This window comes from Thermobia domestica, chromosome 8, assembly GCF_964235325.1.
Source record: "Thermobia domestica chromosome 8, izTheDome1.hap1.1, whole genome shotgun sequence".
Taxonomy (NCBI): Eukaryota; Metazoa; Arthropoda; class Insecta; order Zygentoma; family Lepismatidae; genus Thermobia; species Thermobia domestica.
In genome coordinates, this window is record NC_137461.1 from 213,322,476 (window position 1) to 213,336,732 (window position 14,257).

Consider the following 14,257-nt stretch of genomic DNA (forward strand, 5'->3'; position numbering starts at 1 on the left):
CAGCGAAAGATGGAGTTACAAGGTGGAATGTTCACTCCAGAAACACGACACATAAAACTAGGCATAGAAATCTCGTGAGACATTTACCAGGCGTCAAAGGACAAGCACGAAATGTAAAATCGCCAATGGAAGCATGGCATTTATTGTTCCCTGAAGACACTATAAAACAAATTGTGGAATATACGAATCTAAAATTAGCAGAAATTTGTATAGGAATAACACGTGAAAGAGATATTCGTAATGCTGATTATGAAGAAATGTTAGCTCTATTAGGTTTGCTGTATTTATCGGGTATGATGAAGAGTTCTCGTTTAAATCTGGAGGACTTATGGGCAACTGACGGAACAGCTCCAGAATTGTTTCGTTTGGTCATGTCTCAGAAACGGTTTCATATGCTTCTACGCGCCCTGCGTTTTGATGACATCAACACCAGACAGCAGAGAAAAGAAGAAGACAATTTAGCTCCAATACGGGCATTATTTGAAGAATTCGTATTGAAATGTGCGGCCTACTGGATACCACATGAACATGTAACTATTGATGAAATGCTTGAATCTTTTAGGAGAAGATGCTCATTTCGATGTTACGTGCCAAATAAACCTGCAAAATATGGCATTAAAATATATTCCTTAGTGGACGCACATGTCTACTACACAATGAAAATGGAGATTTATCCGAGAACACAACAGCCGCGAGGACCATATGTTCAGGACAACAGTGCGCACGCAGTTGTCAAACGTCTCATTGAACCCATTACTAAATCTGACAGAAATGTGACAACAGACAATTTCTTCACATCAGTTCCTTTAGCGCTATATCTTCTAAAGAATCACGGCTCAACACTGGTTGGAACTCTAAGAAGTAACAAACCTCAGAGTCCGGTTGAGTTCCTGAGTACAAAGGGAAGAACGCCTTTTTCAAGCATGTTCGCTCAAGGAGAAGATATGTTACTTTGTTCATATGTGTCAAACAGAAGAAAAATGTGCTATTACTCTTCACAATGCATGAAGCAGAACACATTGATGAAGCAACAAAGGAGCAGGGTAAACCGGAAATCATTACATTTTATAATATGACGAAGAGTGGTGTAGACTGTGTGGATGGGCTGAAGTCTCTACACAGTTGCAAGGAAAACCAACAGGTAGTCGTTACGTATCTTCTACACACTCCTTGATATTGGTGCTCTAAACAGCTACAGCATATATAGATTTAACTGTGAAAATGCTCACGCAAGGAGACTCTATCAGAAAAAGTTAGCAATGGAACTCCTCACTAGACCATACCTCAATGGAAGCCATACCTCACTAGAAAAGCAACAATACTATGCTTGCCTACACTTTTGCGATCACAGATAAGAAGGATCCTGGGTGACTCTCCAGCACCTGTGCACTCCGAGGCACCAGCAGAGAATAGTGATAAAAGGAAATGTGGCTTCTGTCCCAGGAAGAAAAATCGATACACCAAAACATGTTGTGCAGACTGTCTTGTCCCAGTGTGCAAGGAGCACGCACCAGCTGTTCTCTGTTGCAGGTGCCGAGGGCGTGAACAACATGAAGACAGTGAGTGATAACTGCCACATTCCGAAAGGTTTTTGCTCGGTTTGAATAAACTGTTTACCATTTTGTTCGTTTGTTTGTTTCCTGTGATTCTGTAGCTTTACTGTATTATTCAGTATTGGAAAATTATTGATTTTTTTTATTGTGTAGTGATATCAATAAACAATGTAAAATACCCTGCATATATGACAAAAATATTCTAAAGTTGTAAATTTACAATAAAATTCACAATTAAATCTTAAACTGTGTTAATAAGAGCGACTTTTCCATTACTTTCATAGGTGAGAGAAAATCTCACCACGCGCCCACTTGCGTTCCTAGTAACCACGCGCCCGGTGCCGGGTTAAGAAACATAGTTATATACAAAAAATACAGTAATACTTACCTAGAAAGAGGCCTAAAGCTTCATTTTTAGTCGTTCCCGCCAACATAGGTACATGGTTAAAATTTCCAGTCTGATACAATTCTACAGGATCTTGTTCAAGAAACCGTACATCCCCTGCAGTTTGTATGACAATTCTTCCAGCTGTAGGTTTTAAACCCCGACGGCTTTGCTCTTTCTAAGTATCAATCAGAAGATAAAATTTAATTCTCTACTCACAAATTCGCGAATTGTAATGAACGTTATAATGAAATGAAAATAAAAAACCTAATACTACAAAAGTTTTCAGTCCAAATGCTTTAATATAATTTCCTTTTATATTTTTCATTTTACACATCAATATACATATGTTTCCAAAATAAAACTTGATCACCTGCATTTCTTAGAAATGAAATTAATTTTTGGCCCTAAAATTAATAAAATAAAGAAATGTGAATAAATTTTGCTGGCTTGACTTGTTCGTTTAAAGGAGAACTATGAAAGCTACGACTACAAGAATGTAACAACTAAAAGAGAGGTAAGTGGCTAAATATTTTTGTTAATGAAAACTACATTTCTAGAAACACGTCTATAACCTCGGTTACCTCAATATTAGAGCTATCCTTCAAGATACATATGATAATGTTCTCGATTAAACGGGATTAGTCCAACACTTTTCGAAGAAGATCCTTAATAAAAATGTTCATTTTTGCCTGAATTTCTTGTGTATACAGGTATCTACTCGTACACCTGAAAAGATCAATCTTTACTTCCAAGCACAGCACATTTGTAATACACTGTGTTGGTAGACACATCTTGCCTTTTGTAATTAATTCGGAAAAAATGATGTTTCTAGAGACAAGGTGCAGTTTGATTTAGAACGACTGTTTCATAGACCATTCCTATCGGCAAGTTACTAGGTATGTAAGTTTTAATTTTAATTTACTAAAACACATATAATATATAACTGCATTCCATGAATTGTGATTGTGCATATTGCAAGAGTCATATAAGTTCAGTTCGTTACGTACTGTGATCCACAAAAAAGTCCTCATATACTCTAACTTCCACATTTTCATTAATAACTCAGTTTTCTTAATTTATTATTGCTTTCATGTGCTTTCTTTAGCAAAGCAGTGTAGTAATGAATAATAATTTAAGATTTTTGAAAAAAATAAACGAAAATAAGAAAATTATAAGCAAAAATACTTCGATTGTTATGAAACTTTAGTTTGTCAGATAATTACGCGAAGAATATTCCGAGAGAAATTTAAGGGGAAATGACTCCACATACTGCACAGTTATTAGCAACACTCCAAAATACGTAAAACTGACAGAACAGAAATGTATTTTTCAGATGAATATACAATTCACACTTCATGAAAAGTACCAATATGCGTAATCAATCAGTTGAAATTATTGAACAAGACAGAAAATGACTATTTAAAACTCTAAGTGTAAACCTGCTCTTGGAGCGATTCTATTAGCAATGCCACAATGCATTTTCGTAATTTGCCTCTGGTCAAGCGTGTTTAATAATGTTGTTGAAGTTCTGGAATAGAAGGGCTGCGGTTCGAGCCTGAGTACAGTAACTTATTTTTTTTTTAATATACGAATGTTTTTAAAAATATATAAAGTTCTATTTTGAAGTGCTTGAAAAAGCAAAACCAGATGAATTATCACGTTTCAAAACTCAGTCGTATTTATTCGCGATATCCATCAAATTATACGAATGCGTTGAAATAAGGAACGTAAGTATCCTTATAATGAAAACTGATTTCAATTTCCGGCCGAAGGTCACGTGGTTCAGTTTTATGCTAATCAATACGTCCACGTCTGATATTGACGAAAAACCTTTAACTCCAAATCAACTCAACTCAACTCATTAAGAACACATTTTTGAGTTAAATACCAAATAGGAACCATACGTCCAAAATGAACATTTTTCATGCTCTTGATACCTATTCTCATATACAAGTATATATATACAGAGGTTGTTCAGTCGATATGTTTCCCTTGGATCCTAACAATAGCCCAGCAGCGTAATTTCCACTGAAGAACTGGGAGGGGAATCTTGTCCCATTCCCTTTGCACAGCTTTCCAAAGTCCTTCCACAGTTGTTACACGTCGTTTTCCCAAAAGCCCACTTGAGCAATTGAAATCCACAATAGTCCATAGGACTTGTATCTGGAGATTTAACAGGTGCCTCATTGAAAGGTATCACCTGTATACCACTTGCCTCCTCCACCTCCCTGTAGAATGCAAGGGGCGATCGTGAGGTATGTGATGAGGCCTCGTCCATGTGAATGCGCACTAGATTGGCATCATTTCCGTACATGTTGGAATCTCATGCTCGTAGATCAGCCGCATGAGCTGCTCCTGAAAATACTGTGAATTTATTTTGCAGTTCTTCGCCACCCTACGAATCTTCAGTTTATGTCGGTAACAGTAGCCAGTAACGACCATGGACCTTTTGGGAGGGATTCTTTACACACACGGCTCCACCTTTTGATATTCTTGGCGCCTTTCTCTCGGTACATGATGGCTCTCGGTTTGCTCCAGTCGAAAAAGTAAATCCATGCTTCATCGAGCGTACATCCACCTTTGTTTTGCCAGATATCGTTCGTACAGCTTCCGGGCGTTACACTTCCGTTCCTTTTGGTGGGCATCCGTGAGAAGATGGCCGCGAGCTTTCATGACTTTTCCAGCTTGACTTAATGGTGTAACGTCCGGCTCACAGTCCAAAAAGACACGTCAAGACGATTAGCCATACACCTTTGTGTTGGCGGAATTAGTTGCATTGCCATTTTGCGAAGTTTCCTCTGCATGGTGGAGGTGGCCTAAGTGCTTTCCCGCTTCCTAAGCAACTTCGTTGGTAATCCAAATGCCGGAGTTTCGTTGCCCTTGTACTTTTAAATAACATTTTTTATTCCGCTTAAACTGATGTTGCAACCATTCTTCTTGCACTGCTTTTTAATGACAGAATCACTAAAGTGGGCGTCATAAAGAGCCGCAACATAGCCTTCGCAATATCGGCTTAGTTTGGGCGGCATTTTGGTCACAGAGCGGAAACCCACACACTTGGAAACAAATTTAACACAACACTGACAACAATGGTCCTGTTTTGTGTGTTATTGTCGTCGCGCGGAAAAACAACTCCGTTCCCAGGAAGCCACTGCACAACACTGCAGGACGCCACGAGCCAGGTCGTGTGAGTCCATTCTGCCTGGGAGGGGGAAGGAACGAAATCGGCCAAACGTAGGCTGAACAACCTCTCTCTCTCTCTCTCTTGAGACATACACACACACACACACTTATATATATATATATATATATATATATATATATATATATATATATATATATATATATATATAGAGAGAGAGAGAGAGAGAGAGAGAGAGAGAAACTAAATATAGTAGTATTTTGAATAGGGTGGCACTGGCTTAGTTGTAGAACGTTCACCTCTGTTGCATGGGGTCATTGGTTCGATCCCAGCTTGCACAAAGTGAGATTTGTGGTGGATAAACACCGTGTATGTGATTTTCCTGGGATTCTCCCGTCTCCTTCCCTTTCTTTGTTCCACCATTTTCATTCATTTCCCATCATCATTGACAATCCCGTCAAACTGACAATCCCATCATTCTAACTATTTCGCTTTAATTTTCATGGAAATCAAAGTTCATGTTCATGTTCCAAAGTGGTGCCTGAAATGCATTGATATACCAGACGGAAAGCAAGCAAATAGTCGTTGCTCAGACGGTAAATTCATGGACTACTAACATGGAAGTCCGTGTTCGAATTTCGCTGCGGTCATTTATTATAATTTTTTACAGTAGTCGGGATTCAATTGCTACGGAGCTTATTTCCACTTTTGCTGAAGCATTTGAATGTCTTCTATTTGTAGCAGTAGCTTCTATTTCTATCAGTATGTGCAGTTGGTTGCTCCAACAGCTCATAAAATAGTAGCTTTTATTTGCTAACAGCCAGGAACCACTCCTTATTTGGATTTTTTTTTTTTTGACGTAAGTGAGCTTTGCACAACTGTTTAGTAAGTGTTAAGATCTAATGTAGAATTCTGTTCTAATTTCCTTCAGGCAATTTTTACACGTTAACAGACAATATTGTACTGACCTTGTAAATGCCTCTAGGCATAAGGCACAATCAATGGAATGTTTTTAAGATAACATACTGTTATGTGAGTAGTGGCTCAGGACAGGTTTAGATTCGTTTATTTCCTATGTTTCTGCCATAAATGCTCCCTTTAGAAATGATCTAAAGAAATTATCTAAAGAAATGGTCTAAAGAAATTACTTCGTTCCATCACTTCTTTCAATGTCTTTGACAAAAATAACATTTTCCAGTAAAGCTAAACAATCATCTTTTTCACAGAAAGAACAATATGTAAAATTCTACATGACTGTCTAAAATTTTATATGTTTTTCCATTGATATATGTCCTAAACAGTGCTCTATTTGTAGAGTAGAAGAGGAATTTATGTAATTTCTGCTTTCCACTCCTTTAGAAACCTGGCAATTCTCGCAATCATTATCAGCTAGGCAGTATCCCTTTTATCTTCAATCGGATTGTTACAGTTCGGAAATGTTACATGTTAGACTTATATGCCCTTATGCAGAGTCGTTTCGATGTATGATTAGCGTCATACTAAAAGCCTGACTACTGCAGGAAACATGTTACACAAACTGTTTTGTATGGCACTAATCACGCATCAATACGATTCTGCATAAGGCCCTGAAAATCTAACATGTAATATTTTCCAAGTGTAACACTCTGATTTTGATCAAATTTCGGAGGTAGATACTACAAATGAAATAAGCGAGTACGTGTTTTTTTTATTTTCTGCGGGAAAGCAGTTTTAGGGGGCAAAATTACCCACACAAAATTTTAAAAATTTACTTCCGAAAGGCAAGAAGAAGTGGACCGAAGTGAATGAAATTGTACACAGATATTGTAGACGTAAAATGAGGGAACACGTATTTCGCACTTACCTGGAGAAAATGGTTGGGTGGGGCAGAAGCCCCCCCCCCAAATATTTGATCACGGAATACCAAAAGTGTGAATAACAGTATGTCAGAAGTGCCTAAAAAGAAGTGGAACGAAACTTTGTGTTGCGACAATATGCAATTTTGAGAGGGGCTCCTAAAACTATTTTTCCGCAGAAAGTAAAAAACACATATTCATTTATTTTATGTGTACTATCTACCTGGCAAATTTTGTCAAAATAGTAGTGTTAGATGTATTTAGTTGGTCTTCCTACTCTAGAAAACTGCCAGTGAAACGTCTAGAATAAACCACATGCTTTTCCACATTCAGCAACCGGATTTACTTTCAAATTCAAACTCAGATGTGTCGCAGCAAAGACGAGGATGCTAATAATTAAGAAAAAATAATTCGACATACTTGCTTCTAGGTCTTATATTTGCCTTGAAACTTCTACACCTGTATATCCTTTTATTACAACACATTAGAAATACATAATTTTAAAGATCCACTCCCGAAGCCAGATTCAAACCAACGACAATCATAGCGTATGTTCTTTATTCGAAATCTTCTGTCCGCACGGTTATATCATCACATGAGTTGAGTTGATTTTGAGTTTAACGTCCCTTTCAGAAGTGAGGATATTCATAACATGTGAAACAATTCCCTTCGATTACAGAACTTTAACAGCATTACTAAACCAGCTTGACCACGGAAGCAACTTACTAGAGAAGCGTTGTAATATTATAAATAGAATTGCTCCAAGCGAAAGTTTACACTTGGACTTTTAAATAGCCATTTTCTGTTGTTGTTGTTTTTTTTTTTTTTTCAATAATTTCAACTGAAGATACTGATTGATCTTGCATATTGGAAATGTGCATAACGTGTGAATTCCATATTCAACGCAGAAATACATAACTTTATCTTCTGATCTTTACACTTCACATATATCAATATCTTTGTGAGTGTTCCTAATATCTGTGCGGTGTGTTATTTCCCTCTAATTTTCCCCGGGATATTCTTTGCATAATTATTTGGCTGACTAAGGTTTCATAACTATAAAGTTTTTTGCTTATAATTTTGTTATTTTGTTTTATCTTTTCTTTAAAATGATAAATAATTATTCATTACTATACTCCTTTGTTAAAGAAAGCACAAAGAAGAAATAGAAAACTGAGTTATTAACGAAAATCTGGAAGTTTGAGTGTATGCAAACTTTTTTGCGGATGACAATCCATATAAAACTGAAATAAGAATCACCTGAAGGATCAAGAAGCTGCAATTGCGAGAAATTACATAGCCTTTTGCTCAAATATTGTAAAATCATTAGATGTTCTTGGGTTTTGTTTCCGGAAAAGTTAGCATTTTGACTTGTTCAGTTTGCTTGAATTAGGTTTGGCATTTCGTGACCTTTTCCTACAAGCTCGGGACATGTATATGTCATAGTTATGTGACAACTGGAAAGACATTCTAAAGTAATTATAGATTGCTATATTAATTTCAAGGCAGCAAGATTGATAGAATGTATTAGGCACTAATTTAGTAAACAGTATACATATATTAGGTATCAGTTTAAGTGCAAAATAAAAGTAGAGGAAAAATATGAATAGTGTTTCACGTGCATTCTTTAATAAAATCATACAATTATTCATATAGGCCTAGATAAGAACGAAACAAGAACTCTTGTGTGTATTTTACAAAGATATTATTATTATTTAAGTAATATACTATTGCATTTTAATTCATTGAGTAATCAGAACAATTTTATTAGACGAAGTAAACTCATGTCTATTTTCCTAAATAATTTTAAGGTGGGGCGTATAGCGGAATGTTCGGCCTTCAATGTAGTCTAACATCAGGAAATCATTGGTGATGGATGTTAGATTTTCGTAGTTTAAAGAAAACGATGTTTTTATCTTTTGTAGTTCGGATTTATTATTCTTATTGAATCTCACTATCATGCAAAAGGAGATTAATAATAACTACAGGGAGGGCCCAAAACAATTTTTGTATGTGGCCAAATATTAATGCTTTTCCCCCTCCCCCAGAAAGAATGTAAATTACGGCGCTTCGTAAAATTATTATTTTCGCTTATTAATTGTGATGCAGTACGGGAAGGTTGGCCGTACAAGGAATATATAGCTTGAGATAGTTCTATGTATCTCGTTCCCTCATTAAATCCTGTGCAGCATCTAACGAGTGCAGGTGAGTTTGTAAAGCCTGGACGGTCTGGAATGATTCGAAAGCAACTTTTGCAAACTTGCTAAAGTCCTAGCGACAGGAAATGAATCTTCTGTTTTTCTGTGACAGTTTTCTTTTTATTTTGAACGAAATAAGAATCCATTGGTTCATCCTCCTCTTGTTGGATTTGAAACAGTTCCTGTTCGACCTTTTCGCTGGAAATTTTTGTCTACTTAATGAAACTAGTTCTTGTTTCAATTAGTCGTAAGTTAAAGTGTCTAACTCATTTTGGATTTTAATTGAAGTACTAAGTTTAAATCTACTTCTCGAAGGTATATTGGTAATGTCTCCTTTTTCTCGATGATCCAAGGTTGTAGGGTAGCCAGGTGGTCTAAGAGCAGAAGAAAAACGTTCGGAATCCTCCGTTATGCAGCCGAAATACATCGTCAGATGCAGCTTATTAAATGAAATTCTACCTTTTGATTGTGTCGTGTCGTTGGCATTATTCCTATCCTGTCAAGTATTCTTTCTCCTCAGAGCAATAGCCATAAAAATTTGATCTGACTTTAATAGATCCGCTTACAAACTCCCCCCCAAATGTTTGAAGTTCTCGTTTCGTTAATAAAGAGAGAACCCCGTAGCAAAATCACTGCCCAATTGACATGATCACCATGTAATGTGTGATACAGAAGAGGTACACGGGTTTTCCTTTTCTTTACCTTTTATTATAAAAAGTTCTATACAAGTTTATGTACACTGTACTACAAAGGAGTATCCCGCTTCCGAAAGGGACGTTAAACTCAAAATCAACTCAACTCAACCACAAATGAGTAGATATCTCTGATAATAATAACAATCATTTCTGTATGAATTGGACCTCCCGCCCACAGCAGCACAGAGGTCTTGCTGTGAATTGTTAGGAGTCTCCTGCCCAAAGAAATCTCTTGTCCGTAGCACTGAAGAAATAGGTTGGTGTCTCCAGCCTAGCGCAGCACGCAGATGGAAACGAACTTCTTGCTCGTAGCAGCGCAGACCTGGTTAGGAATCTCCTGGCCAGTGCAGCGCGGAGATTGGAAAGGAACCTCCTGCCTACAGCAGCGCATAAGTGTATTAGTATCTTCTACCCAGTACAGACCGGAGATCGGTAAGGTTAGGGAGTATCTCCCGCCCAGAGCAGCTTTGGGAGAAAGGCAGAAAGTAATCACCTAAAACGGATGTCTTCTGCCTCTTGACATACTCTTTTATACCCGATTTTGGACGAGGAGCCTGTGAAGGGGTTGAAGGAGTCTCTTCGTGACACTTCCTGTACTCCTAGTATTTCGTCGTGTCCTCCTCGTATTTATCCGGAGACGGCGTCTATCGACTGCTAGCTATCCTTATGGAGAAGCACGTGGTGTTGTTGATAAATATGAGGAAATATTGCAATATTTTGAAAAATGATAATGGTATTTACAGAATCCCACATGTCTTTCATACTGATTATAGAAACTTTACCAGGATTCCTCATATTAAAATATATTAAATAAACCGACTTCTCTCCTGTTTACTTCTACTCCAACTCCATTTTACTTTTTTGTTTTAAAAACTTCTCAGTAACTTTTAACTAGAAACCTTGAGACAAAATAGTATTTTTTAAAAAATAGAAATGAAAGATAATTCGATAAAAATCTTTCCTGACTTTGAGAGTACCTAGAATTAGTTTTCAATCTTCTGATTGTAGAGAATTACATATGCACTAGAAGCTGGAACTTTTGAAAGTGAGTAACACAATTCGCATCCCTTATCTCCTACAAAAATGTTTTTTACTATGATATTCATATAATAATAATTACAATTTGATTTTGAATATTCTATTCATGAAGAGAAACAAGATAAAACGAACATATTTCACCGTGGCAAATTCCACATTTAAATGCTATGATGCAACACGCTCCTGGATGGACAAACACCGTGGTCGTGGGTTTCCTTGGGGTTCTCCCGTTTCCTCCCACTTTCTTCATTCCAACATTTCACTCATCTCTCATCATCACCGTCTCCTTTAGCGCAAGATTTCTTAACTTAAAGATTTCATTTCATTTTTATTTGCTACACACTCCTGCCGAAAATTTTTAAAGGGTGCAATAAAGTGCTCATATCCTATGGGTTCCCCTATACTTACCCATAACATAATAATCTTTATTAAAGATGAGGATCCATTAGATCAATAACCTTCCAAATTTGTATTTTTGGCAATTTTCATCTATAAACGGGAACCAGATGGATCACAAGGTACATACTATAGTTGTAAATTACCATATCGAATTTTAAAAATTTGAGAATTTCGAAAATTGAAAAGGTGTTCTTACGCATACCTGTCTAATTTTTAAATGTGACTGTTAATGTACCAATTTCCTATAAAAGACAATCGGCAGTATACTCATTCATATAGCCATATAACATAATAAATCTTCATTAAAGAGCTTACATGAGGATAAAACCTTCCAAATTTATATTTTTAACAATTCTCTACCCATGAAAGAGAGTTGATGGATCACTCAACCATATAGAGGTAAATAATAGAGTCTTATACAAACATACCGATTTTTCTTAACTTTTCATTTCCAAAATTTAAGATCGGTGAGTTAATATCACATGTTCTGAAAAGAGGTGAACCATCAAACTATATTATCATACTAAATTTAAAAATTTTGTAATTTCCAAAATTTAAGGGTAGAACCGATACACACTTGGCGAAATTTTATAGGGGTGCGTTAATGTATAATATTTCCTGAATTCCTGGACTTAACCATTACCATTACCTAACAAATCATCATTTAAGAGGATCCTAGAGATCAATAACCTAACATTTTGGCAATTTTATACTCATAAAAGGCAACGAGATAAATTAGAGAGTATGTAACCCTACGTTACCATATCAAATTTTAAAGTTTGGCAATTTACCAATTTTAAAATGTGCTTATAAATTTTTCACCTGAAGGTGTGCTAGTGTACCACTGTCCTGGACCTCTGTAGTCTCCTGGACCTCTGTAGTCAATCATATAAGGTAATACGACCTCATCAAGGAAACAAAATACTTCAAAAACCTCATAATCTTGTATTTTTGGTAATTTTCTACCTATAAAAAGGAACAAGATGGATCTCCAAACTTTGAGAGGTCATATACGCCCCTCCTGAGGTGGGTTAGTGTACCCAAGGTGATCTTATTACCCCTGGGTGGTTCTATACGACCTTCGGTCAAGTGACCCCATTACTACTATTTCCCTCTTGTTGTTGATAACTTTTTTCACCTCACTTCTTCATCAACACAAAAACTGATATCCATTGCCTTTTCTTGTAACACACCAAATAAAGTATCAGCGATAGAGGAATAATCATTGAAAACTCTTAAAAGAAATGTGAAATCAAAATATTGAAGTGGAGCTAATAATCCATGACTTATGAGGTGTCAATGTCCTACTCATCAGGATCGTCCACAATACTCTGAAACAAATTCTCTAAGCTACCTCGATTTTCATAAAATGTTCGAACAATTCGGGAATTACAATTTCCCCTAGTGAAAGCAATTTTCGGAAGTCGTTTCTTTACTTTCTTATCCAGAATATAAGATCTCTCTGACGATTTTGTAAAAGAAATGCTTCTCAAGTTTTAAAAATAGCTTATATTCCATTTTATTCTTCATTGCTTGAGAAAGGACACTTATAAGTATTTTGTGCGAAGTAATGGACAAGCAGAGCATCGGTACATTTTTCTCGTATTCGGCTTTGTAAGTCGCTTATCTCGCCTGACATTACCGCAGCACACTCATAAGTTTGAACAACAAGTTTGTTTGACCCAATATAATACATATGGCACGTTTAATCGCGTACTTTGCCAATACTGCAAAGTATCGATTTCCACTGGCATTGAAAATTTCAAGAAATCGTTCTTTAATCTTACCTTCCATCACGTAGCGCAATATTGTTGAAAGTTGAAACTTACAGGTATTTAATGCATCTCTTGTTTCATTCAGTAACATTGCAACAAACGATGAATTAGAAATTTCACGTTGTATCCCATCGACTATTACGTGCGCTACGGAATTGATTCTATTGGAAGTTTCTGTAAAAGTAGTCGCGTTCGGCAAATGATTCGCAAGGTTTTTCATCATATTCTGGAATCAAATTCAGTGGTTCAATGTAATTATCTTTGTTCTTTGACTCACTATTCTCATCATGCCATCTTAATACCAACACATGTTATTTTCTTTAAATTAATAAATTCGCAATATTACAGGGTAACTAAGAAGATTCTTGCCATTCTACAACAGTGATAAGAAAAGAGCGATACAGTGCACGATACATAAATTTAGATTTCGAAATAACCTCGATCAGCATCCAACACTTTTTGCCAACGTTCCTGCAGCTGTATTCGCAAGTGTCCTTCATTTCCGAAGTATCTCTGACAAAGGTGGTTATCGAGGGAATGAAACAGTAGTAATCTTTGTCGCAAGGTCCGGTAAATATGATGAATCGTGGTTTATCACACTATCGCACTATACACATATTTTAAGAATATATAAACCCATACACCGAAAGCACATCGGAATAAGATGTATACTTGCTTAGCACAGCAGATAATTTCTATTTTTTGTGTTGTGGATAACTGAAGAAGTAGGATTAGACTATTTTATTTCAAATTAAACTATTTAAAACACGCATATTTATCTAATACGCTACCACGAGAAAACAAGCATTTCTTCTTGATCTTCTTAGCGTCTTTTCAACAAAGAGCTCCATATATAAAGTGTTCGAATATTGTTTCTCGAATACAAGTAGAATAAGGTAGGATTTTCTATCTTGAAGCGTTGATTCTTTCTATAGTGTAAGAATCGTTTTCAAGCAAGAAAATGCTTTCTCAAATCTTGTTGTTAAAACTCCATTTCCTAGAGCTCCTGCATGCACATCGAGTAAAGGACATTTACATGGATATTAACATCTAACATATTTAAAATAAACTGTTGCTCTTGATGCTGGAAAAATATTTACTTTAACTACTTGAATTTCGAATTCGAAAGCTTGTTTATTGCAACATAGGAGATTCAATAGTGCCAATATTTCGAAACCGTTCAAGAACGTTTCAGACTGTAACAACAAACAATCGACTGATTGTAAATACTGTT

The 14,257-nt window shown here is 36.2% G+C and overlaps 1 protein-coding gene across 1 annotated transcript in view; it reads right to left on the reverse strand.

Annotated features, from left to right (window-relative positions):
- Positions 1-792: 792 nt before the first annotated feature.
- LOC145692452 (juvenile hormone esterase-like) overlaps positions 793-14,257 on the reverse strand; it is a 41,219-nt gene continuing 27,754 nt past the window's right edge. The window contains exons 6-7 of the mRNA XM_081767761.1: positions 1,942-2,116; positions 793-890 (exon numbers count right to left, since the gene is read on the reverse strand). Coding sequence (XP_081623887.1) covers positions 793-890; positions 1,942-2,116 — 273 coding nt within the window. The remainder of the gene's footprint in view (positions 891-1,941; positions 2,117-14,257) is intronic.